The sequence below is a fragment of the Nyctereutes procyonoides genome, unplaced genomic scaffold (assembly GCF_905146905.1).
Source record: "Nyctereutes procyonoides isolate TBG_1078 unplaced genomic scaffold, NYPRO_anot_genome, whole genome shotgun sequence".
In the NCBI taxonomy this organism is placed as follows: domain Eukaryota; kingdom Metazoa; phylum Chordata; class Mammalia; order Carnivora; family Canidae; genus Nyctereutes; species Nyctereutes procyonoides.
Genome location: NW_026575020.1, coordinates 55310749 through 55337133, shown reverse-complemented (window position 1 = coordinate 55337133; position 26385 = coordinate 55310749). Strand labels below are relative to the sequence as shown.

The following is a 26385-nucleotide window of genomic DNA, read 5'->3' as shown; positions in this document are numbered from 1 at the left end:
AAGCTTCAGGATTTAGCCCTGGGACCCTCCCCCCATTGCTTGTAGATGCTCCCACAGAATTTTCAGGGAAGGAGAAAAGCCTCGAGCTACCTTGATCCCCCTCAGAGAGGCAAATGATTCCTGGCCAGGCCTCAGGGCTATGATGTCTCCTTCTACTAACAGGCTAACTGGCAGGTTGACCAGATGTCCATCTCTGTAGGCCCAGTGCAGAGACCAGGATGGTGCAAAGGGCATGTGGAGGTCTGGGTACATGGCATCGGGCCACTTGATCTCCTTGCCATCCCTGAGTGCATCTGAGAAGGGAAAAAAGGAAACCATCTCACCCACAGCTCCACACATCAGCCATGCAGCACACACCATGAAGCTCTGTGTGCTTTCCTTCCTTCCCCAGAAGGCTTGCAGCAACCCGCACCATTCATCCCAACACCACCCCTCTCTCAAGGTCACCTCCCCGTGAAGCCTTCCCCACTGGGCCAGCCCAGGCACCGCTACCTCCTCTGAACACCTGAAGCTCATATTCTTTGTACCCTCATTCCATTCAAACACATTTCACAAGCGCTGCTGAGGGCTTTGAGGGGGTGCAAAGGTCAAAGGTAAAGATGATACAACCCCTGCCCTCGAGGAGCCGCAACCGAAAAGAGAGATGTATGTGGGCAGATAATACACATCAAGGCAAACACATGCTCAGAGCGTTAGGAAAGAGCCCGGAGCTGCAGGAGATAGCTGATGCGATCAGAGGCGGCTTCGAGGGGAAAGGGAGCACTTAGGATGGGTCTTGAAGGATGGGCAGGATCCGTCAGCTGGAGCTGAGGGAGGGAGAAGCACGCCAGATGGGGACAGCAGGGCAAAGGCACAGAAGCAGGGAAGTCTGTGCAGTGGTTTTAGCACCAGGGAGGAGTTTTGGGGTGAGGATGATGGCAAGAGAACAATCTGGAGAGGGAGGCTAGAGGCTGACTCAGAGGTTCTGGGCTGCTTTGATGAGCAAGAGGAAGCCATTGATGGTTACTGAGCAAGAGACTAGGCTCTCGGAAAGCAGGGCCCATCTTTCTTGGTCACTGTTATACTTTCCCGTGCCTGGCACGTGGCTACAACTAACTGATCATTTCAGAATGAAGCAACCCCTTCTCACCCTAGCTGCCCGGTCGGGTTAGAGAAAGGTCTCAGACACTGAGTATTTCTCTTATGAGACCACAGGCCCTTGGAAAGCAGGAGCCATCATCTCTCAGAAGAGCCTATTTTTCCCAATCCATAGCTGGGGCTTAATAACCACCACCTGAACCAAAGGACAAGCAGAAATCTGAGCAACTCCCTTCTTCAGGAACACAGCTGCTCCGTTGGGGCTCCCGGTTCCGGGCACCCAACCCTGACTCTTGTGGGTTTTAGACTTCTCTGGGCCATCTTCCTACTTGCTGGCCCCACACCACCAGACAGGACAGCCTTGGAAGAGAAAATCTCAACTGTCCTCCTGCCGAGAGAGGGTCTTCTCTGTTAGCCTCCCATCATTAGTGAGCCTGCAAGCTGACCAGGCCTCCGTCAGCCACCCTGCATGCCACACTCGGGCCACTGGCTTCATAGGCCTAGCTGTCCCTGCTCTCACTGTCCTTGCTCAAAAGAGGGCAGGGCAGCCTCCTAATGCTCTTGGTGCCAAGAGCCCCCAGAACACTGACCATTGGCACCGCCATTGTGCTGGGCTCCAGGCTGGGACTCAGGAGGAGAGCTTGTAGGGCTGACACATCATAGGGTACCTTTTCCCACCCACCATGCCTGGCCCTTGGCCTCACCTTGGATTTGGTCAATGATCCCTCGGAGCCTCCGCTCTACCTCCTTACGCTTCAGCCGATCTTGCCGCCCAATGAGGAGGAGGTTGAGAAGCAGCAAGAGGAACAGTGCTGAGGCATTCACCAGCTCCACCCCACGGCTGGTGGAAAGAGGTGAGGGGGTAGTAGCAGGGAGAGGGGCTCCCCGACCCAGCTGACCCGAGGCACCCCACCCCAGTCCCTTTTGAAAAGAGTGTCTTGCTTGGGTGCTGATGGCAGCCAGCAGGGAACTGAGAACCCCTCACCATTCAGGAACCCACTGTGACTATGTGTGTGTGGAGGGGGGTCAGTCCCCGTGGGGTGTTCCCAGGCAGGAGGCTGAGGCAGGAGGGGTGGACCAGCACCCCCAGGATGAGAGGCGGGAGGAAGGTTACCTGCCCGCTGGCTGGCTCCCATGACAGCCGAGCAGCAGCAGCACAGCCAGCAGCATGAGTGAGGCTCCAGGCCAGTGGAAGCAGGAGCAGCGGTTACTGTGGTGCAGGAAGCTGCTTCTCCACAGCTCCTGTGGAGGGGCAGTGGGGAGTGAGGGGCCCGTGGAAGGAGCTGGGAGGCAGCATCCTGCTGGAATCTGGCTGCCTTCCTCCCACACCCGCCTGGCCTGGCCCAGGGCTGCCTCTGTCTTCTCGCTTTGCTCTCAGCTGGGGTCCAGCCGCTTGGGCTCCTGCAGCAAGTGGGGCCAGGACATCACTCCCCAGGCAGCCCAGCTTCCTTCTGATTTTTATAGGGAAGCTTCACTGGGGTCACACCACACAGCATGAGCACAGCTTCCGGGCCGCGCTTGGGCCTCCCACGTCTGTCTGCCCATCCCACCCTGGCTCTGGCTTCCCGGGGAAGAAGCTTCACCTTCCATGTGAGACATTTCTTCCGCTCCTTCAGGTGTCCCTCCAGCACCGCCTCCAGCTGCTCCTTCAGGATGCTGAGGGCCTTCCAGGTAGACAGGCCCAGGGCCAAGGGTGGCTCGCCCTGGGGGGAAGCAGGGGGCACTCAGCATCGCCCTGGAGGCCCCAGGTCACTGCACAGAGAGGCCCTCTGTTGCAGGCCAGGTCATGACCTTGTCATCCCACCCCATGAAACCTCCCCTCCTCTTCCTCCACCAGCCCCAACCTCAACCCTCGGGGCATTTGCTTAAATCTCCAATGTGTTAAAAGTCCCCTACTCCTCAAGGCCAAGCTTAAAACAGAAACAGACACACAACCTTCTCTACTCAGTGTTTCCGAACCCACCTTCCAAGGCCACAGCATCTCCTGGTCCCATGCACTACTCTTGCCCCCTCACCTCTCCATCTACCTCTGCTGCCATCAGTGCATTTCACGGGCCAAAAAATAGTGGGGCTTTTTTTTTGCTTTTTATTTTTTTAAAGTGAGGAAAGGAGAACTAACAAGGAGACAATAGTTCTTCATTATTGCTATGTAAAAACATTAAGGAAAAAACCACCAGAGGCACCTGGATGGCTCAGTGGTTTAAGTGTCTGCCTTTGGCTCAGGGCATGATCCCGGAGTCCTGGGATTAAGTCCCGCATTGGGCTCCCCGCAGGAAGCCTGCTTCTCCCTCTGCCTATGTCTCTGCCTCTCTGTGTCTCTCATGAATAAATAAATAAAATCTTAAAAAAAAAAAAAAAAAAACTACCAAATACTGCTTCCACCATTTCACAGAAGGGAGCACATTGTGACACTCCAGCATCAGGAAGGACACAATATCTAAGACAAGGGATAGGTGCTCCCAGGAAGGCACCTGTGACACTGTACTCTCTGGTCACCAGGGGTGGTGGAACAGGGCATGGATTGGGTGGTCCTGGGCAGCGCTGGGGACCACCCACACTGTCCTGTGCGAGCGGACCCTGGCCTCTCCTTACTGGCAGCCCCACTCCTGGGCTTTACCTCTGTCTTCTTCTGACTGGCTCTTCTTTTCCCTCTACCCTACAGACTATCCCTCGGACATCTTCCAAGACAACCTCAGCCACCACCGTGGAGTCACCCGCCGCCACCAAGCTTACAACTCCTGAAGTTTACCTCCAGGCCTGACCACTGCCCTGAATTCTGACCTGTTTACTCAATGGCTGCCTTGTGGTTTCATAGGCCCCCAGGAGTGGATTCATCCAAAACCCTGGAATGTGGCCCTCCCGGCTGGACATCGTGGCTCCTGCGGTGATCACCTCCCCCTCCCACTCCTCAGTCTCTACCTCTTCCAAACCAACTGCAACATCCAGCCAGAGCAGCGTGCATGTCACATCAACTGACCCCTGCTTATCTTTCCAATCGAGCCCAGACTCCAGAGCAGGGCCTGTGATCCGCCAGCTTCTCCAGCCTCCTCGCCTGCATTTCCTCCATTCCTGCTGCAAGCCGTGCTCTTCTAGCTCATGTGCAAGGACCTCTATGTGTTTTCCTGCCCAGGAACATGCTCCCGGCCCCAGACACCTCTTACTTATTACCCTTCAAGCCTCAGCTCAAACGTCATCCGCTCTGGGAAATTTTCCCAAAACCAAGGGCTGCACTTACAGGGAGAGGTTTGTATTTCAAGAGCACCCTGGGCAACCTGGCTCCCAGTCTGCATTGTGGAGAACCGTCATTATAGATTTACTTGTCTGGCTCTCCCACCAGACTGCCAGTTCCTTGAAAACAGGTACTGAATTCTTCTATCTCCACATCCCTCCGACCAGCTGCTGAGACAGTGCCTGGCACACAGCAGTGGCCCCACAACCACCGGCTGAAGGAATGAAAGAATGAGCACGCACATATCTTCCGTGGTCCCAGTGACATGTTAATCAGGAGCTGTCAACCTGGGATCTATAACAGAAACACCTGGAGCTCCCAAAGGTCCAGGTCTCACCCCAAACTGACCGAATCAAGACTTCTGTAGGTGAGGCCGATGCACACACTGAATCTGATACACAGATCCCTAGGTTGGGGGTCCTGGCAAAAAGAACATCCCCCATGCCCACCCCCCACCACCGCCCCCTGGGAAAAGAGTGCTGGCAAGCTGGGCCATCCCAAGAGCTCTGAGGCGAGCTCCCACCAGAAAAGATTCCTGAGCAAGAGGAGCAAAGCCTTAGACTTGGGGCCCCAAGAAAGGGGCTGGGGTATCTACTGAGTCCTGACCAAGTGTGGCTGAGCTGGTGGCGCCCTGGCTACTCCAGCTCATTGCCCTCCCCTACACTCCCTATACTTTCCCTGGGGCCTGCCCTGGCTTTGCCTACTGACATTCCAGATTTCCTTCTCCATGCCTGTCTGCATATCCACCACCCTCCTTGGCAACCTTGCCCCTCACAGGACACATATCTCTACAACTAGAAGGGACAGGGACAGTATCCCCTGACTGTAGATTCCCCCCCTCCCCCAGTAGGATGCACCTGAGTGGAGCCCCCACACTGGCTCATTGCCAGCTATCTCGGCCTGAAGGATGAGGAAGGGCTCCAGGGTGAGCCTGGCCCCAAGATTTCCCAGATCCAATGCCTAAATCTCCCCTAATCCCTGCTCTCCATGCTGGCTTTGGGGGATTATGAAGATAAGAGCTGCTTCTTCCCAGAGGGGATAACTGGTTATTTCAGCTCAAGAAGATATGGCCCTCTGAGTTAAGGACCTATACCCCAGCATGGTTAAATACTCTACTCCAGAGCATCTACCTCCCTCTGGCAGAAACCCTGGGGCCTTCCTGAGAAGCCATGGCCCAGGACAGATGAGTGTCAGGGAAGGCTAAGATCTGCACATCTGCCTCCCTGATTCCTCACATGGAAGGAAAAAAAGTCTCCTGCATGAGGGTTGGAAGAAAGGAGAAGAGGCCTTCTCAAGTCTCAGGGGCTGGCCTGGGGGGTGACACCTGTTCCACCCAACCTAGGGAAGAAAAGGATTTGCAAGACATAGCCACTGCACACGGGGCCTCCCACACTGTGCCTCCCCACCGCCCCCTTCTCCCTTAGGCTCCACTTTGGGAACCCTCTTTTCACGGGGGGAGATGTGAAGGTTCCTGAGATGGATTTGCCTGGGCCAGGCCTCCAGAAATGCTCCAGTGAGAAAACGTCCTGGAGGCAGGGAAAGGCTGGCCCGTAGAGGTGGAAAGGCTGCCGGCCAAACAGACAAGAGACGGAGATTGGGCAGGAGAGAGGGAGGGCCGGATAAATCTCAGGGGCTGCAGGTCACGAGGAAAGCTGCAGCATCTGGGATGCTGACCATGTTCGAAAGACAGGCAAAGGCTGAAAGGAGCAGCCAGGGAACCAGGGTGATGCCCCCCTTCTAGTGAGGCCTTTAGACTTTGGACATTAGTGACTCCCTTCTGTGCGTCTCGTCGGCATCCTTACATCCACTGCCTCATTCCAGGTGCCCCCCTCTCCACAACCCAGAAATGGATTTACTCTTCCTCTCTGCACCCAGGTTGCTAGAACCTGCACACGACTGCTCTCCAGGTGTGGGAGGTATGGGCCAGAGGGTAGCAGATGCTCCTGGGGCCGGGCCAGCAGAGGCCTGCAGAGCTGACTGAGTGCGTCTGCCCACGCATGTTGTGTCTGGCCAGGAACACCAACCCCAGACTGGCGATTAAAGACAGCGAAGCAGAGGGAAAATAGCCACTCTGTAATCACACGCCTCCTGGAGAAAAATGCCTGCCCATACAGGCAGGCCCTGGGGCAAGGACACAGCCTTCTGGGCCAGCCGGCTCTCCGTGGCCCCAGGCACACTTCTTCAGCTGCCTCCGCCCCTCACGCACACCTCACCCTGTCTCTGGCAGGTAGGCAGGCAGGAGAGTACCAGTTACCGGTAAAATCACGGTTTCTCCTGTTGTGCTCCGCCCCCCCCACCGGGTCCCCTGCAACGTGAGAGCCAAAGATGAGGAACTTGGTGGAACTTCAGCATTTTCAAAGGAAATGAAGAAAGCACCATGGGCGAGAGGGCTCTGCTGGCCTTTCTCAAAACACAAGTTAGGCTGAGCACCAATGGAGAGACCGTGCAAGGATGCGTGTGGTTGGTTTGGGAGGGACCCAACTCTTACACATGCCATCTGAAGGTCTGCTTTTCCTGTCTACAGGGCCAAGAAGGGTGAGAAAAAAACTGCCCCAGCCTTAAGTACCCAGAGGGAGTGAGAGATTCTTCATGCTTCCCAGATGGTCCAAATCTCCCACCCATCCCACTGCCAGACACCTCCCAAGAAGTTCCTGGGGTGAGGAGTGAGAGCTAAGTGCAAGCTCTACAGCAGAGGGGAGGCAGGAGCCTGCATCTCCACTTACACCAATGCTTTGCAGGTAGAACAACGCTAAGGCTCAACTGAACCCAGCAAAGTAACTTGAGGTGCTAGGAAGCCCAGGCCCAGGAGATGCTGGCCACAAATGCCCATCATGAGCTGGGCTTCTCCTCCATCAAAGAGGGACACTGAGGGGGGGGGGGGGCAGCGGTGCCTGGTGGCTCAGTCAGTTAAGAGTCCAACTCTTGATTTCGGCTCAGGTCATGATCAAAGGGTCATGGGACTGAGCCCTGAGACAGGCTCCATGCTCAGCACGGAGTCTGCTTGTCCCTCTTTCTCTGCTTTCCCACCCCCAGCTCTCTCTCTTTCTCTCTCTCTCTCTCAAATAAATTAATTAGGGGCACCTAAGTGGCTCAGTCAGTTAAACATCTACCTTCAGATCAGGTTGTGATCCTGGGGTCCTGGGATCGAGCCCCATGTCAGGTTCCCTGCTCAGTGGGGAGCCTGCTTCTCCCTCTCCCTCTGTCTGCTCCTCCCCATGCTTGTGCTGTCTCTCTCTGTCAAATAAATAAATAAAAATCTTTAAAACAATTTTTTTTTTAAAAAAAAAGGGGACACTGGGAGGGCATGGGGATTGAGAACAGCAGAAGGGTAGGGAAAGAACTCGGTCAAATCAGAACTACAAAAAATCCACTACTGAACAGGACCAGCTCTGTGGGGCCTGATGCTGTGCATCTGGGTCAGTCTAATGTGCCTTTCCAGAGCCAACACCCCTAAGCTGCACCACTTTGGTCAGGTTTCCCAGGTGGCCCAGAGCCAAAAGCACCTGGCCCCCCAGCCCCGGTCCTTTCAGGACCCCTCATAGGTTCTATCCCCACAGCAGTTGTTTACCTTCCCACTCCACCTGCTTGGGGAGCAAAATCTGTTCCCATAGGCTCAGGTAGATAGGTTACAAACTTAGCCCATGACCCCTAGCCCTGATAATAGCCAATAGCTAATCAGAGCTGGCTGGCCCCGGAACCAGATCCCCACCATCCCAGCTTTCTTGGCCAGTGCAGGTGGGGAGGGGACCCAAAGCTGGACTCCACGTCATGCCTAAGTCACTGAAGCTGGGTCTTTTTTAGTAGCCATGATAAATCTCTTCTTAGCTTGGCTAGACACAAATTGAGTCTTTTTTCAGCCAGGCAAATCAAAGCCTCAAGCTTCTTCCTCTTCCGGCCTCCTGCTGACCTTGGCACTTCCACCCATCTTCTTCTTCTTGCAGCCTCCCGACTGAGGAAGAAATCAGCCGGGCCCTGGTTCCTCCCAGCTCAACAACGCATGTGGTCCAACAAAAAACAAAAACAAAAACCCTTCCTAGCCCCAAGGAGGGTTGACATCCAGGCCCAGGGCTTCCCGTTACCCCAGGTCCCAGCATAACTCAACAGGATGCCCCACTGGGACGCTCAGCTCCAGTCTTGCTGTGGGTGACTTGGGAGCCTGGATGGCAGCTCCCTAGACACACGGGCATTGGGATTCCCATTCTTAGCCTTCTTCAATCCTAGCTACCTCATAATCTGAGCTGCCTCCGGTGCAGCACCCATTTTCAAGACTTGTGGCAATTACTATGCCACAAAAGCCTTGCACACAAAGCAGAGAACAAGGCGTTTGCAACAGAAATATAAAACCAAGTTAGCATACTCACTTTGGTGCATTTGCCCTGAAGGGGCATCCATAGCTCTGTCTGCTTAAAGAGCATGTGGTAGAGCCTGAGCCACAAGGAGTCAACTACAGAACTTCCAACACCACCCTCAAGGAGAGAGGAGTAGAGGCAGGAACAGAGGGAGAGAGAAAGGGTGAGAGGAGAGAAAAAGAGGGGAGTGGGCTGGGGAGCGTGGGAGCGAGGAGCCGGAGCCTGTGCCGCAGAGGATCCGTGCAGAGTGAAGCTTCAGTCTGCTGATTAATTCAGCCTATTTCCAGTCACGCTGCAGATTTAGGGAGGGAGGAGGAGGCAGTGCAGCAACGGAGCTGTGGGAGGGAGGGAGAGCCAGAGGGAGGGAGGAGCCGGGTTGAGAGGAGAAAGTTTGTAGATGCTTTGCCAGATGCCCAGGAGCTTGGCCCAGTGATCAGAGGCCACCGAAGGGTGAGCAGGGGGGCGGCTGCAGCCAACAAGGTGTGCGTACACCGGGAGGAGAGGCTGTGCTGAGTGGGCTGCTGGAGCCCAAGGGCTCTCTCCCCAGACCACCCCTCCTTGGCTCCAAGTCACTGGGCAAGGTGGGGGCCTGCCATCCACAAGAGCTTCCCCCAAATCACTCAGAGACTCCCAGTATGGAGCCATGCCAACAATAGCTCTTCCCACAGTTGTAGCTGCAGGAAGGAGGGGAGGGGGGACTTGCCAGTTATTAATAGCAGCACATCCAGCGTGGAAGGGGGAAAGACTGGCAACTGAGAAGCCTGGAGCAGTGACTTCTAGGAGGCAGAGCAGGGGACTGGAAGCCAGCGGAAGAATCCAGTGGAAGAGTCCAGAGAAAGAGGGAAGAGCCAGCAAACAGGAAGGGTTTCTGAGGATTCCAATACCTTCGACCTAACACCTTCCCACTAGATAGCAGGAGTTTGGGGGTACCCCCAACAGCAGAGCTTAGCCAGCAGCTGATAAACATGCAGTCACATTTAGACATACCTGCCAGAGAGCTTCTGGGACAGGAGCCCCCTGCAGACACAGGGCCTTGACTCCCACCCAGGGACCTATGATTCCAGGAGCAGCAAGCAGAGCCTGAGCATCGATCGCTCCGGGACTCTGAATTTGACACACAGGCAGCTCCCTGCACAGACCCCCAAAAGGCCCTGGGAGTAAACCGGAAACATCTCAGCCTATGTCCAGGCCACTCTTAGGAAGGGGCTGCAAAATCCCAAGGGAGAGGAAGCAGCCAACAGGTCCAATAACTAGAGAGTGCAGGCTAGACCCTGAGCACTCCTCTCCAGGGCCCTGTTTCCCAGACAACACCGACAACACCATCTCTACCATCTCCACCATTGCCAGCTGCAAGGAGGGGGAGAGAGAGAGCCTCAGCTGAGTTCAAGCCAGCCTCTCCTCTCCCCCTTCTGAAGCACAGCTCCTTGTCCTCCCACCCCACCCCTGCCAAATCCAGATCTGAACGGGAGCAGAAAAGGAGGCGCCAGGATGTCCAGAAGTTAAGGGTAGGAGGTCTCCCTGAGGAGGAGTCAGCTACACATTGGGCTGCAGCCTTAGCAGACCAAGGAGAGACCAGTGTCCCCCTGTCCCCTGCTCCCAGGACACACTTCCCTCTCACTCCCAACCAAGGCCCTGCTCTGTGGGGGCCATAGCTAAGCAAACATTCTCCCTCCTGTGTGACAGGCCCTAGAAAGAGCAGCTCACGGGGCCTAACCCAGGACTCCGCAGGACTTCCATCCTGTCCCCTTCTTACACATGAAAAGTGGAGCACTGCACCTAAGAAACAAGTCCAGATATTCACCACTACAGCCTGTCCACCACAGGGGACTGGAGCCGAGGAAAGGAGGTTCGGATGGGACACGGAGGACTGCTGGGTCATGAAGGGGTGGGGGAGCAGAAAAGCAGCCAGCAACAGCCAAGCTGATCCTGGGCTACCACCAGGGAATGCCAGGCCCCTCTCGATCAACTTCCGCCACCCAGCTCTCTGCATTCCCACGCCCTCCACCCTCTAAGAAGCCCCGACCTTAGGAGGTCACTGGGGTAATCTTTAGAAACCACGTATACAACTCACAAGCCACTTCCAGTAGAACCTCTGTCCAGTTCTATTTCTTCATTGCTTATACTATTATTTCCTCAGCTGGATCACAAGCCTCTCCAAACTGGAGTGGGGGTGACCCTGCCAGAGCCTAGAGCTCCACCAACCCCAAGTAGGTATTCCATGAATACGGCTAACAATGTTTCTAGTTCAGAACTCATCTCTCCAGAAAGACAAAGAGGATAAAGAAAAATCCTGTAGGCAGAACGGCCCCTAAGAGCGATCCCTCCCAAGCCCTGGAGTGTTCTTGCTCAGGCTTGAGAGAGAAGCCAGCCCGCTGGCTCACAGAACTTTGTTTCCCTGGCTTGCTAGGAAGCAGTGTTTCAGTAACAGGTTGGAACCAGAGGACAATGCTGTCAGCCTTACCCCGGCTGGCCACCACATCACACAACAGCAAAGCTTCTGGGGGCTGCCCCCCGTCACTGAACAATGCACAGCTCTTGTAATTGGATGTGGCGGCCTTGCATTCAGGCTAGGGACAAAGTAAACGTAGCTTTCCCTCTGTGCAATCGTGCATAGGATGGACACCTGCAGAGCAGCCAGGGGCATCTGTAACCAGGAGGCTGCACACAGCTGTTCCAGGTTCAGGCCCACAAGCCTGATCCACAGCCGGCCCAGAGGCATGTGAAGCCTGGAGCTGAATGAGCCAGCGGGCAGGCAGGCACCACCAGGGACCCTGCGTGTGGACCCACTGCTCCTTCTCCAAACCTTCCAAGATCTCTTTGACAGGAAAATTGCCGTCCTTAAGTTCAAACTGATAAATATTCACCAAGCCCTTGCTGCGTGCCAGGCTCTCCACTAGGAGCCAGGGACACTGGGATAGAGTGGGACAGGCAGATTGTTTCAATACAGCGTGGTGGGCACAGTGGTGGAGGTACTACTATGAATCCTGGAAGGAGGGACTTCTGGAGGGGGAAGGAGGACTTATCAGGAGAAGGTAATGGGGCTTGAAATAAAGAAGAGTAGGAGCTTGTCAGGAAAAAAAAAAAAGAGCCTAAATGTGGACAGCGTACCCAAACCCTAAAGCATGCAGAATTACAGGTAAAGGCAAAGTAGGGGAGGCTAGGGACCCAGGGCCAACGGGCAGCAGTGGGATGATGGTGAGCTTTGCCCGTCACATTCAGTGTTTCAGCAGGTGGCGCGGAGCCACTGCAGACTCTTAAGCAGAGGTGATAAAAGCCAGCTCTGCATTTTGGACACCTTTCTCTTACAGCAAGTGGGGAAAGGAGATGAGAGAAAGGGGACCTGTAGGATGCTGTGCCAGAAGTCCAGGAAAGAGACAGAAGGACCTCCCCTGGGGCAGTCTTTGTCACAGGGGAAGGATACTCCAATTGCCAAAAAATCCACTGCCTATGGAAGGCAGTATACAGAGGCTGGGAGGTGTACCTGCATCAGGCTGGGAGGAGGGGGCCGACCTTGCGGGTGCCTGGGCCTCCTGGCTCCTTGCCTCCAGCTGGTTATGCAGCTGTGTTTGGAGTCTGACTGAGGAGCTCTTCCCTAACCACAGAGAGGGTGCCCAACAGTACTCAACATCGCTCAGCAGGTTGGGGCAGAGCCCTAGCAAAGAGCAAACAAATGAAATTACACACCCCTGGGCAAGAGGTGGAAGACTGGCTCAGAGCCAACCCAAATCAGAAACCTGCTCCCAGGCCAGCATGCTAACTGGTCCCCACCCTCTGGTCTGTGCTCCCAGCTCCCTGAGTGCTTCCCAGCCCAGTAATAGCACTGTCTCAGGGGGGACCGCCATCCCACACCCCAATCCTGAGAGCCAAAGCCCCCTCTCTCACTTTTGGTTTAAAGCCCCCAAAAGAGGAACTCCCAGGCAACGCAAGTAGGGAGAGTCCAACAGAGACACATAGATAATACCCATCAGGTCACAAACGTGGCCTACCGTGCGCTTCTCCTTCACATCCATGGGCCCAGAGTACTGCAGGCATGCCCAGATGAATGCGGTCACCCCCAAAAGGAAGGCTCCTCCCCGGCATGTACAAGGACCAATGACTCTGTCACTGTCACAGCATCTGGCAAGAAGGAAGGGAGAGACCCCATCAGTCCAGGGTGTTGCATGGGCAGCTAGTGAGAAACAGGATGGTATATACACAACAGAGAGGCTCGTGGAAAAGACTGGAACCCTGGACGCCCGGGCCCAGCCAGCACAGTTTCCCCAGGTATTCAGCTGTGCGTGGATTGCACCCTGAGGCTGGGAAGGAGAAGGCAGCACAGGGCTTTCTGGAAGTCCGAAGCTTCCCCTCTATGAACCCTCATTTTCGGACGCATGCTATATGTTGCTCCATGTGCACTCTGGCTCACTGACTTGCAGCAAGCAGGAGAAACCTTGGCTTCTCAGCTTTTTTAAAAAATAAAGACTAGGGGCACCTGGGTAACTCTGGTTGGACGTCTGTCTTTGGCTCAGGGCATAATCCCAGATCAATCGATCATTTGATTCAATCATCGAATCCCGTGTCAGGCTCCCCACAGGGAGCCTGCTTCTCCCTCTGCCTATGTCTCTGCCTCTCTCTGTGTGTCTCTCATGAATAAATGAATAAAATATTTTAAATAAATAAATAAAAAATAAAGACTAGGGGTGCCCATCTGGCTCAGGTGTATATTGGAGCCCCACATTGGGTGTGGAGATGACTTAAATAAATAAAAACTTAAAAAAAAAAGTAGAGATTAGGAAAAACAATGAATTAATTAATTTTAAAAATAAAGAAAGGTAAGCATTAAGGTAAACTGGAACCCACCCACATGTGCCCACAAACATGCCCACATGCACATGCCCGCACACATGTGCCCGCACATGCACACCCAGACACATATGCCCACACACACACATGCCCACATGCCATACAGCTGAGCTTCTTGTGTGCTTTGCTGACAGGGCAGTGCTCCACAGGCACCTGGGCAGATACCTACCAGGATGGGTGATCCAATCTGACAACCATCTGGAAAATGAAGACTAGTCCTATCTCCCCACACAACCCCTGATCCTCACCCACCCATCCTGGCAACCAACACACTTTAATAATTTCACACTGGGGAGTGTTTGGGTAGAGTGCCACTGAGTAATCTGGTTCGGTGCCCGGTGACTACTTGTGGAGAAAGCATTAACCTGCTGACTAGGGCAGTTCTTTCTGGGGCCTATAGCAAAGCCTCATGAAGTGGAGCTTGTCAGAAGCCCAGAAGAATTGATCCAGAAAAGAGCTGTCTAGAAACAATAAAAAAGCTGCACCCAGAGAGCCCAGCCAGGAGGCCTCAGCTCTGCAGCCACCAACTCCACTCCAAAACCCCGTGTGATTCCTTGCAAGATGGCACTAGTGCTGACCTGACAGGCCTGTGCTTCCACGTCTCTCCCTATCCCTGCCCTTTGCAACCAAGGCTTTCAGAGCTGAGTGAGCTAGCCCCAGAGGGTCAGAGACAGATGGTGACACTGGAAGCAGCCTCTCAATGCAGTGACATTTGGTCTTTGGCAGCCAACTGAAATGGGATCCTGAGAGGTTGAATCCATGTCTCCCCAAGGCCGCTCTGACTCACACAGCCCAGTCCCTGTTTACAAGTACAGCTCAAGGTCCCCATGCACCCCATCCCAGCAGGGCCTGGATGAGGTAGTCGCCACACAGGGCAAGGCACCAGAAGCCAGATGGGGATTGTGCTTGGCTCCTTCTGCCAACACAACAGGAGTGAAATAACTCTGCGGCCAGCTGGAACCACAGCATTCAGAGAGGGCAGCCAGGAGCAGGACATTTTTCTAAGAGTCTCTGTTTTCCCATCACTCTATATGTGGGATTCTGGGAAAGAACGGTCCTCACTGTCTAATCTGAAACCAGCAGCTAGATCCTTAAAGGGCCAGTTCTACCTCTGGTCCGTTGTGAAAAAACGCACAGGCCTCGAAGCCACATACCCCTGGTTCAAATCCTGGCTCTAACATGTATCAAGCGCCAAGTGCCCTCGGCAAATTACTTGTCTCTCTGAGCTTCAGTATCCTCGTTCATAGAAAGATGCCTATTTCACGAAGAAGCAATAAAAATTATATAAAATATTATATGCAGAGGGTCTAGTACTATATTTAGCTTATAGTAAGTCTTAATAAACACTTGCCATTACTATAACCAGGAAACAAGAAATATGAACAAAGTGCCACCTAGGTGAAGAATAAACTCAAAAGTAAGAAGAGGGTAACTGGCTGGCTCAGTAGGTAGAATATGGAACTTTTTTTTTTAAGATTTTATTTATTTATTCATGAGAGACACAGAAAGAGAGGCAGAGACACAGGCAGAGGGAGAAGCAGGCTCCATGCAGGTAGCCCGATGTGGGACTCGATCCTGGGTTTCTGGGATTATGCCCTGAGCTGAAGGCACACGCAAAACCACTAAGCCATCCAGGTGTGCCAGAACATGGTACTCTTGATCTCAGGGTCATGAGTTCGGCCCTGCACTGGGCCTACAGCTTACTTTAAAAAAGGCGGGGGGGCAGCCCCAGTGGCCCAGTGATTTAGCGCTGCCGCCTTCAGCCCCAGGTGTGATCCTTCGAGACCAGGATGGAGTCCCACATTGGGCTCCCTGCATGGAGCCTGCTTCTCCCTCTGCCTCTCTCTCTCTCTCTCTCTCTCTCTCTCTCTCTCTCTCTGTGTCTCTCTTGAATAAATAAAATATTTTTTAAAAAAGTAAGGGGAAGAAGAAAACGAAAGGCCTAAAGACTATAAAATATGTAAAACTCTTTATTTGCAAAAGACTCGATCGTATAGGAAAAATTCTAAGGGATAGAACAAGTTAAGTGTGTAAGTTTACAAGATACAAGGTCAAAATACAAAATGCAAATATAGATTAAATTCCTATATGTTATAAGGAAATATAGTGAATACTTAGGGATGACTTTTAAAAATATATATGTAAGGCCGCTATGCTATTGAGAGAAATTCAAGACCTAAATAAATGGAGAGATATGCCATGTTCATGAGTTAGAAGATTCAATATTAATATGAAATGTTTAAATAATTAAATTAGGGATCCCTGGGTGGCGCAGTGGTTTGGCGCCTACCTTTGGCCCAGGGCGCGATTCTGGAGACCCCGGATCGAATCCCACGTTAGGCTCCCGGTGCATGGAGCCTGCTTCTCCCTCTGCCTATGTCTCTGCCTCTTTCTCTCTCTCTCTCTCTGTGTGACTATCATAAAATAAATAAAAATTTAAAAAAAATTTATTAAAAAAAATAATAATTAAATTAAATGCTAACATTTATATTAATATATTCATCCCATAACCCTGAGATCATGACCTGAGCCAAAATCAAGAACCAGATGCTTAACTTACTGAGCCACCTAGGTGTCCCCAATATTAATACATACGCACTTGAATGGCTATAATGAAAAAGAATGACAATATTTAGTGTTGATGAGGATACAAGCTCATAAACTGCTGGTGGGAATGTCGCGTGGTACAACCACTCTGGAAGACATTTTGGCAGTTTCTGATAAAGTTGAGTATCCAGGGCCACCTGGGTGGCTCAGCGTTGAGCGTCTGCCTTCACCACAAGGGCTTGATCCCAGATCCAGGGATCAAGTGAGCATCAGGCTCCCTGTGGGGAGCCTACTTCTCCCTCTGTGTCTCTGTCTCTCCTCCTCTCTGTATCTCTCATGAATAAGTAAAATCTTAAAAGAAAAAAAAAAGGAAAGAAAGTTGAGTATCCACTCACCATACTTCCCAGTGATGAAAACATACTTCCTCAAAAAGAACTGTCTACAAATGTTCATAGCATCTTTATTTAAAATGGCCAAAAGCTGGAAACAATCCAAACGTCCATTCACACGTGAATGAACTGTGGTATATCCATACAATGGAATTCTGTGCAGCAACCAAAGGGAGTGAGCTACCGATACAATGCAACAATGTGGCTGAATCTCAAAAACATTTGCTGAGCGAAAGGAGCACAAAAGAGGGCATAGCATATGATCTCATTTCCATAAAATTTAGAACAGGCAAAATTAATCTATAGTGACAATTGGGCAGCCCAGGTGGCTCAGTGGTTTAGCACCACCTTCAGCCCAGGGCCTGATCCTGGAGACCCAGGATCAAGTCCCATGTCAGGCTCCCTGCATGAAGCTTGCTTCTCCCTCTGCCTGTGTCTCTGCCTCTCTCTCTGTCTGTCTCTCACGAATAAATAAATAAAATCCTTTTTAAAAATTTAAAATTTATACTGACAATAAGCAGGTGAGGGGTTACCTGGGGTTACAAGGAGGGAAAAACTGTAAAGAGCACAGGAGCCTTTAGTTCAATATCTGGACTGTGGGTGGTGGTTACAAGGGTGTATATATTTGTCAAAACTCTTTGAACTCTATACTTAAACAGGTGCATTTTATCATATGGAAAAAATGCCTCAGTAGATACAGCTGACTTCTAAAAAGTAAGGTGGGATCTAAGTTCCAACTAAATTAGCTCTACCAACCTCTAAAAATGTCTAGCACATGCAAAGTTTGGTGGATATGAAGAAGGGTTGGGTGCCTGGTGGCTCATTCAGTTAAGCATCTGCCTTTGGCTCAGGTCATGATCCCAGGGTCCTGGAATTAAGTCCCACATCCCCAACTGGACTATCTGCTCATTGGGGAGCCTGCTTCTCCTTCTCCCTCTGGCATTCCCCCTGCTTGTGCTCTCTGGCTCTCTCTAGCTCTCTGTAAAATAAATAGAATCTAAATAAATAAATGAATGAATGAATGAATGAATGAATGAATGAATGAGAAGGGTTGATGAAGGAAACATTTATCCAGTGCCTACTGTGTGTAATAACCATATATATTTACTCAATGTAAGGAATAGTCTTATTTTCACAAAAGTATAAGATATGGTCCCTTCACAACAGGGATTTATAATACAGCCAGGCTTTGAATATTCTGAGAAAATATAACTGATATTTAATTTGGCGTTGAGATACCAAATGAGAATTGAAACAGGGGTGTGGGGGCCAGGAATCCCTTGCTGAAAGAAGCCAAGGCCCAGGGCACCTGCATGGCTCAGTTCGTTGAGCAGCTAGCTGACTCTTGATTTTGGTTCAGGTCATGATCTCAGGATTGTGGGATCGAGCCCAGCTTCAGGCTCCATGTTCACCATGGAATCTGCTTTAGATTTTTTCTCCCTCTCCTTCTGCTTCCCCCCAGCTCACATTCTAAATAAATAAATAAATAAATTCTTTAAAAAATAATAAAAAGAAGCCAAGGCTCAAGCAGTGCACTTAGGAAAGCTTAAGAATGAGAAGAGTGGGCAGCCCTAAGTGGCTCAGCGGTTTAGCGCCGCCGCCTTCAGCCCAGGGTGTGATCCTGGAGACCCGGGATCGAGTCCTGGAGACCTGGGATCGAGTCCCACATCAGGCTCCCTGCATGGAGCCTGCTTCTCCCTCTGCCTGTGTCTCTGCCTCTCTCTCTCTCTCTGTGTGTGTGTGTCTCTCATGAATAAATAAATAAAATCTTAAAAAAAAAAAAAAGAACGAGAAGAGTAAGAACAATCCAAGCAAGAACTAGAAGTCTCAACAAAGGCATCAAGGAAGAAAAGCATGGAGCCCTTTAGAAATATGGTGATCTGGGGTGCTGGGTGGCTCAGTAGTAGGTTAAGTGTCCCACTCTTGATCTCAGCTCAGATTTTGATCTCAGGGTCGTGAGTACAAGCCCTGTTGGGCTCCATGCTGGGTGTGGGACATACTAAAAAAACAGGGGAGGGGGAAAGAAAAATGGTGATCCGATCTGTTCAATTAGAGCAGAGGATCTAAGAAAGAGAGAAGAAATAAAGGACTATATTGAGCAGGGAATCAGGGGCCAAAATGCACAGGTGCATAAACGCCAAACCAAAATAACCCTGGGGAGTCACTGAAGGTTCTGAGCGGGTCCCAGTATTTTGAGAGGGTAGAGAATGGATCAGAAAGGGAAGGAAGGGGATCCCTGGGTGGCTTAACGGCTGGGTGTCTGTCTTCGGCTCAGGATGTGATCCCAGGATCCGAGATTGAGTCCCACATCAGGCTTTCTGAGAGGAGCCTGCTTCTCCCTCTGCCTATGTCTCTGCCTCTCTCTGTGTGTGTCTCTCATGAATAAATAAATAAATCTTTAAAAAAAGGGAGGGAAGGGAAAGAAATTACAGGCAGAAGAAGTAGATGAAAATTATAATAATCTTGGTTTGCCAGGATGAGTATCTAGACAAAGGCAGCATAGTAGCCATGGAAACAAAGGGATGGACGCTTCCTGCTGCCAAGTTCAGAACCACCTCACAAAGAGCTAAGTAGGTGCCCAAGATTCAGGTTGAGGGCAAGCTGAGGAATTGACTGTTCTTCTAATTCCTTCCAACACAACCTTCATTAACTACACTTATATTCTAACCATAACCAAAACACCGAAAACACAATGGGGTGGACTGGTATTCAGTTGAGTAGCTGTGCCCAAAGGGTACTAACTGATGGACTGATATTCAGTTGTGGGTAGGTTTTTAATAACAAGCCTCAGGGTTCTATCCTTGGTAGTGTCCTAATCAATATTTTTATCAATGACCTACTCTGAGGGGGTGTTTGGGGGGGGACCCAACATGAGTGGTATCTTTTATATAACTAGAACCGCATAAAAAATGGAATAAAAAAAGAAGGAAACAAAACAAAAAAAATGGAACAGGGACACCTGGGTGGCTCAGTGGTTGAGCGTCTGCCTTCAGCTCAGGTCGTGATTCTGGAGTCCTGGGAACGAGTCCCACATCAGGCTCCCTGCACAGAGCCCCTGCTTCTCCCTCTGTCTATGTCTCTGCCTCTCTCTGTGTGTCTCTCATGAATAAATAAATAAAATCTTTTTTTTTTTTTAAAGGAACAGGCTTCCCTGAGAGACAATGAATTCCCCAGCATCAGAAGGATCCAAGCAGAGGCTGGAAAATTATGAAGATAATAATACATCAAGTAAGTAAAAGATAACCTTTTATGATGTCTTCTAACCCTGAGAGACAAAAGAGATCAAGAAATCCAGTAGCTTCTGCACATGAAAAGATGCTCAGTTCCACTTGTAACAAGAGACGTTCACGTTAGACCCCAAGAGAACAAAGTTTGGAAGGCTTTCACCACCAGACTTCAAGGTTTTTAAAGCCACAGTAATTAAGGCAATGTGGTATTGACCTGGTAATAGAATATCCAAAAATAGATCCAGATATATATGGTCAATTGATTTTTTGAGAAGTCTGCAAAAGTGGAGAAAAGGTAGTCTTTTCAACACACTGCACTGGAAAAATCTGAACATTCAGATTAAGAGAAAAGAAGAACTTGGAAATACAGCCTGCACTATACACAAAAATGGATCTGATATCTAAATGTAAAATTATAAGATAGGAGAAAATCTTTGTGATTTTGGTTTAGATTTCTTAAGTACCAAAAGCACAGCTCACAAAAGAAAAAATTATTAAGTTGGAACGGAGTGGCTGTGGACAAGAGTGGGAGGGGAGGAATCTGACTGTACATATATTTATACCTTTCAATTTTCAAACCATGTGAAAATTTAGAAAATTAGCAATAATTCTGGATACAAGCCCCAAAGAAGTAAAAAACAGAGACTCCAACAAGTATTTGTATACTCAAGTACCTAGCAGCCTTATTCATGGTAGCCAAAAGGTGGGTGCAAGCCAAGTGTCCATCAACAGATGAATGGGTAAATCAAATGTGATCTATACATACAATGGAATATTACTGAGCCTTAAAAAATAAGAATAGTCTATCATATGCTACGACATGGATAAACTCTAGTGACCTTACACTAAGGACAAATGCTATATGATGATTCCTCTTATTTGAAGTTCCTGGCGTAAGCAAACTCCTACAGACAGCAAGGAGAATGGTGATCACTGGACACTGGGGGCAGGAGGGGACATGAGGAGTTAGTGCTAAGGAGGACAGAATTTTGATTTGGGCAGAAGAAGTTCTGGAGATGGATGGTGGGGATGTTTGCACAACAGTGTCAATGCACTTCATGCTACTGAATTGGTTCAAATGGTCAATTTTATGTTATGTATATTTTACCATGATAACCAAAAAATCACTAACTTCTGACTCTGATTTTGCAATTAGCTCTGGCTTATGTTACAAAGCAATACTCTTCCCTTTAAGGATATATATGCTCTTTTAAACTCACCTTTGACATTCTCTCTAGTGTATATCCTTTCCAAGTATTTCCCAGTATTTTTCTGTTCGCCTTTCTATGAAGGAATATTCCTGTCACAAATCTCTTTCTCAAAAGGATCCTGAAATTAAAAAACTGGGTTCATATAACTATACTGAGGTTTCTGGTTTCCCAAAGGCCACTGTAAGCCCTTGAAAGGGTCTCCATCCCTTGAGCACCCCTGGTTCCCCCACCACTTGGGTCTCTGGAACTAGGGAAGCCCAAAGCAATCAGTGTGAGATGTGCCCAGCTTGAGGCAGGCATCTTGGCGGGTCTAAATCTGGCCCTTACCCTACTTGCCATACCATGTGACCAATACTGTTTACTACCGTCTCAGCAGCCAGAAGCAAAGATTATTATTACACAAACCCCTGATCACCAAACCACACATTCTGGTTGGCGGGTCAGTTCCGGCAGAAGAACATTCCTGCTACAGCTTTGGCTTACCCTTGAGTTCACCTGTGCTACTGGACACAAATGCAGGCTTAGAAACCAGGGTTCAAACAACATTTTTTTTTCAAACAATATTTTTAAAGGAGGCTATCTTTTAGGTAAAGAAAGACACTCTCAAGGAAACAACACTGACACAATAACAAGATAAATATTGACATACATGTAGGAGTGGAGAAGTGCCAACCATGACCTAGAAACTTCTCACTTGAACATCAGGAATGGATTTAGAGTCTTTGTGTCTTTCCAACTGGGGAGGTTTATAAGAGTTCATCCTGGACTCACCAGGTAAGGTTCAATAAAGCCTCAAGTGTAGGTAGTATTTACATTAGCACTCCTCCCCTTCTCTACAGAAATTGTTTCCCAAGCTCAACATTAGGGAAAGAGCATTGAGGAAGAACCAAAGGATCGTGACCTTCACTTCTCATTAGTTGGGCAGGAGTTAAGCTTTCCAAAAGGCTGATTCTCAACACTTGGAGCTGGCACTCCCTAGCAACTTCTCAAAATAGAAATGTGAAGGGCTTTCTGTTTTCCTCCATTTCACCGCCCAACCCTGGCTCTCTCCATCTAATCTTCTGATGTCGGGTCACCACAAACAAGGGACAGGGTAAGGCTGGTGGGGGGGAGTTCAAGGGCAGTTAACTCTCAATTATTTGACGGCTGATTATCAAGGGGATGGTTTGTACTTCACCTCCCTGGCCCAGGAACTGTTCCACGGTACCCACCAGTTTCTCTATTTGAAGTTCTAACACAAAGAACTAGTGAACAAGGAAGTTAGAGCTAACACAGCAGCTAAAATAAGACTTCAGAGAATTTGTGGATTTTATTTGAACATGCTGCCCCTGTTCCAGGGTTAATAATAGGCTATGTTCTGATGTGTTCTGATCTTTAGAGTGATTTTCAAACTTTTTTACTCCATGGAACATTTTTATTTTATTCTAGATGATGAACCTTACTTGTGCCATTGCTTTAAAAAAAAAAATTAAAACTACCTGTTAGAATACTAAGATTGGCCGATCTCTTGCCAAGATTACCATGAAGACATACCATAGTGATACTTCTTTTCTCCGTGGTTCTCAAGTGTTTTCTGCCTCTACACTGTTCTTACACAAAACACATCCCCATTAATAAACACTACAATTGTTCTCCCAAAAAACAGACAGCCTACCTTGCTCTGACTCCATCCTTTCCTGCCCTCTCAGCTGAGAATCACTGAAATCATTTCACCTCAAAATATTTATAAAGACTACAATAAATATTAATACAAGAAATCAGCCAGGGAACTACCTGTTGGTTACTTACAAATAATGAATGCAAAAATGTATTATGAACTTAGTAAGTGGGTGGCCTAGTAAGTGGGTGGCTCAGCGGTTGAGCGTCTGCCTTTGGCTCAGGGCATGATCCCGGGATCCAGGGATCGAGTCCTGCATCAGGCTCCCCACGGGGAACCTGCTTCTCTCTCTGCCTAAGTCTCTGCCTTTCTCTCTGTGTCTCTCCTGAATAAATAAATAAGATCCTTAAAAAAAAAAAAAAATCTAGTGCTAGTGCTCATGCCATATATACCTATAGATAGAGATCCTCCACATACTATCTCTAACGCAAGCAATTACTCTGCAAGAAGCTCAGAAAAGTTAAGGAACTTTATTTCTCAATCACACCTAGCAGACAACTGGTCTGGTGGATAAAGAACTTCAGACTCTTAGACTTCAGAGTGCCAGTCCTGGCTCCAGGTGACCCTGCCCCTGCCCCTTTGCCTCTCCCAAAAGTTACTCTCCGCATTTGTAAAGTTAAAGCGTTAAAACTCCTCCCTCCCACTTCCACCGTCCTAGAGTGTCTAAGAGTACCCAGGGAATAGCTGAAGTACGTCGCTAAAGCGGAGTGTGTTGGACAAAGCAGGAGAAAACCATCAGCTCCTCTGATGCAAAAATCACAGGCTTGCAGGAAAACAGGCTCGGTGCAAACCTCCCTCCTTTTTTTCCCCTGGAGCCACACACACACAAAAAAAAGAGAGGGTGGGATGTGGCAGCACGTGACCAAATCAAGGAACACGCCAAAGTGCAGCCCGTGGTTCCACACCAATGAAAGAAGGGCAGGGTTTCCCTGGCACTTGGCACCGGGCACCCGGCAGGGGCTCCCACCGCGCACGCGAGGGACTGCGAGCTGGACTTCAGGGCTGTGCGGCAGGGGAAGGAGGGCGCGGCGGCAAGCACAGCAGTCGGTTTGCAGGATGGCAAGTATTACGTTCCTATGGTTGCTTCTAAGGAGTCTTTAAACGCTTCTGTAAAGACGGAAAGAAAAAAGAAGAAGAAAAAAAAAAAAAAGGCAGGGCACGCTCCAACTGCACCGTCACCGGGCCGCTCGGGGTCAAGGCCCTCGGGGTCAAGGCCCTCGGGCTCCATCCACCTCGGGCTCCATCCACCTGGACACGGACGTGGTCAGCACGAGGGCCCAGGTGGCAGCTGAGAGCGCGCGCAGCGGGGACAACGGTCTGAACCGGGGGCTGGGGGCGCGGGTCCCCAGGGGCCCGTCAATACAGCGCAGCCCCCTGAGCCGGGGCCCAGACACCGCCACCCTGGGGCCGGGATTCATTGTTGGCAGGAGGCTCCCATCGGACGCGGGACCCCCAAGGGGCCGAGCCAGGGCCGAGGGCAAGTGTGAGCACCCGGAGAAAGGAAGCGGCCGGGAGCTGGAGGCAAGAGCCGGTCCCCGGACTCCGCCTCCGAAGAGATCCCCCGAGGCCATTTCTTGGGTGCAGACCCCAGACTCCTCTCTCCCTGGCCAAGAATCCAGAGGGCGTGGAAGGCCGAGCCCCACGCCCCCTTGCTTCCCTGCTCCCCTTGCCTCGGGCCACCGGCCTCCTGGTACTTACCGGGGCCCGGGGGGCTGTCCTCCTCGCCCGCGTCCTCTTCCCTCCCTGCCCCCTCCTCACTTCGCTTCCCCTCCTCCAGGGGCCGCGGCCATGTCCGGTGCTGGCAACTCTAAGGGGGCTTGCCTCCCTTCTCGGACAACCGAGGCGCCGCTAGCAGGCCAAAGTGCTGGACGCCGATTGGTGAAAACCCGAGATGGGCGGAGAGTCCTGGTTTCTTATTGGCTGCAGAGCGCGCTAGACTGTAGCTGAAACAGTCCCTCTGGGAGCCTGGCGGAATTAAAGGCCGAGCGCTGCCGGCGGGAGAGTAGGGACCCGCTGTCCACCTGTGGGTGTGTGGCTCTGACGCTTTCAGGTCCAGAGGTCCTGACCAGAGGCGAGGGCACGGCTTCCACCTCAATTACTTTTCCTATGTATATCCTAAAAAGATAGAGCCCCACCCAAGCCGCCTTTTTTTTTTTTAATCAGCCCTTTTGTAGAACGCCAGGATCTGCTATTTCTTCTAAGCTCCCCTCTTGTTGCTGTGAGCAAATGCCTAGAGACACCTGGCTTAGAGACCTCGGAGAGAGTCCCTCGGAGACTAATACTGCAACCGAACCAAAGCTGGAGAACCTAAGGCAAGACTTCAGTTTTCCCTTCAGCTCAGCTGTACCCTAAAGGGAAAAAACAAGCTTAAAAAAAATTTTTTTTTTCTTGGATAATTAGAGAAATCGCCTGGGAGAGCTCTCTTGGGAAAACAAAGCAAGCCTGTGTCAGTATTTACTTCAGTTTTCCCAGAGATGGAAGTCTGGACACTTGTTTTTTTGTGTTTTGCTTCTCTGTCTGTTTATAAAATTAAAAGAGGGTCATGGCTGGCCTTGGGAAGTAAGAGTCCCCTTCCCCCATTAATGAATTTAATTATATAATTAAAATCTCTCTTCTCAGCTGAACAAGAAGATATTTTGGTATCTACTCTTATATGTTTCAACTGTTCTAGCCCTGGCTTAAAACATCATGTTACCTTTCTGCACACAACAATCTTCTGCAGTTGATCTTTTGCAAATAGATACCACTCTATACAGGGAGATCTCTGTATCTCTCTTCCTGACATTCAAGGCCCCTTATAAATCAACTCAGACATATGTTTCCAGGCTAATTCCCCACAGGCCAAACTATTCCTGCAGCCGCATAGATTCGCCATCCTCTAAATGCATCTGGGACCCTCCCACCTCTGCTCTTTTTCCCAAGAGGTTCCCTACCCTTTGAAGATTCCTTCCTAACCAATAAAGCCAACCTTCAAATACACACCCATCCTGAAAATTCACCTCTAATGCTCCCTGCCCCAAAGCCATCCCTGACTTTGAGTCATTGAAATTCTCACTCTCTAGTGCTGTGTTTCTGTTGCCGCCTTTATGGAAGTAATACTTTGTAAAGTATTATTTTTGTAAGACCTGGAACTCCCAAAAGGCAGCTGGCTTATCCTGGCAGCCCCCACAGCACCTTACTCAGAACCTGCACCCGGTAAATGTTTGTTGAACCGATCTAGCCAATCGCCTGTGCCTTATGTCATTCTACTTCATCTCAGAAGGTTTATGTGGCCAACAAATGTATCATAGTCATCCTGCCCTGCTCCACCTTGAACCTCAAGTCACCTCTGGCTGCACTTGTTTCTCTGCTCCACTGGGTTTTATGAATATCACTCAATAAACTTAAACTGTGTGTCTACCAGTTTAAGGAGCTGTGCTACAATCCTTCACCCCCCCGACCATCCCCAAAGTCATAAAACTTTGCTGAAGAAGTAAATCGAATAAAGCTAAAACGCGAGGGGGGTGGTCCTGGGTCGCTCAGTTGGCTAAGTGTCTGCCTTTGGCTTAGGTCATGATCCTGGGATGGTCCTGGGATGGAGTCCTGCATCAGGCTCCCTGCTCAACAGGGAGTCTGCTTCTCCCTCTCCCTCTGGCCCTCTCCCTGCTTGTGTGTGCTCGCTCGCTCTCATAAAATTTTTTAGGTGATTAAAAAAAATCAAGCCAAAACATGCCAGTGCACCCAGTCTAAGTTCACCCTCGCAAGACTTTTTGCATCTCTGGGATCCCTGTGGCCATGTCTTGATGTCTATCTAGCAATACCAGGCACCTGTACCAATCCTTCATTTTTCTGGAGCCTCATCTGTCTCCATATCAAAA

General features: G+C 50.2%; 1 protein-coding gene across 14 annotated transcripts in view; it reads right to left on the bottom strand.

Annotated features, from left to right (window-relative positions):
• Positions 1-25780, bottom strand: part of TMEM94 (transmembrane protein 94) — a 36837-nt gene extending 11057 nt beyond the window's left edge. For 9 of the 14 annotated variants that reach the window (XM_055321626.1, XM_055321632.1, XM_055321652.1 and 6 more), the window contains exons 1-5: positions 8668-8938; positions 2661-2780; positions 2192-2319; positions 1782-1918; positions 91-293 (exon numbers count right to left, since the gene is read on the bottom strand). In XM_055321626.1, the coding sequence (XP_055177601.1) occupies positions 91-293; positions 1782-1918; positions 2192-2319; positions 2661-2780; positions 8668-8721 (642 nt within the window). In that variant the 5' untranslated portion in view covers positions 8722-8938. Of the gene's footprint in view, positions 1-90; positions 294-1781; positions 1919-2191; positions 2320-2660; positions 2781-4054; positions 4121-8667; positions 8939-12641; positions 12772-20880; positions 20990-24226 lie in introns of those variants that run through there. The other 5 variants (XM_055321645.1, XM_055321641.1, XM_055321682.1 and 2 more) reach the window with 5 other exon arrangements.
• Positions 25781-26385: the final 605 nt, after the last annotated feature.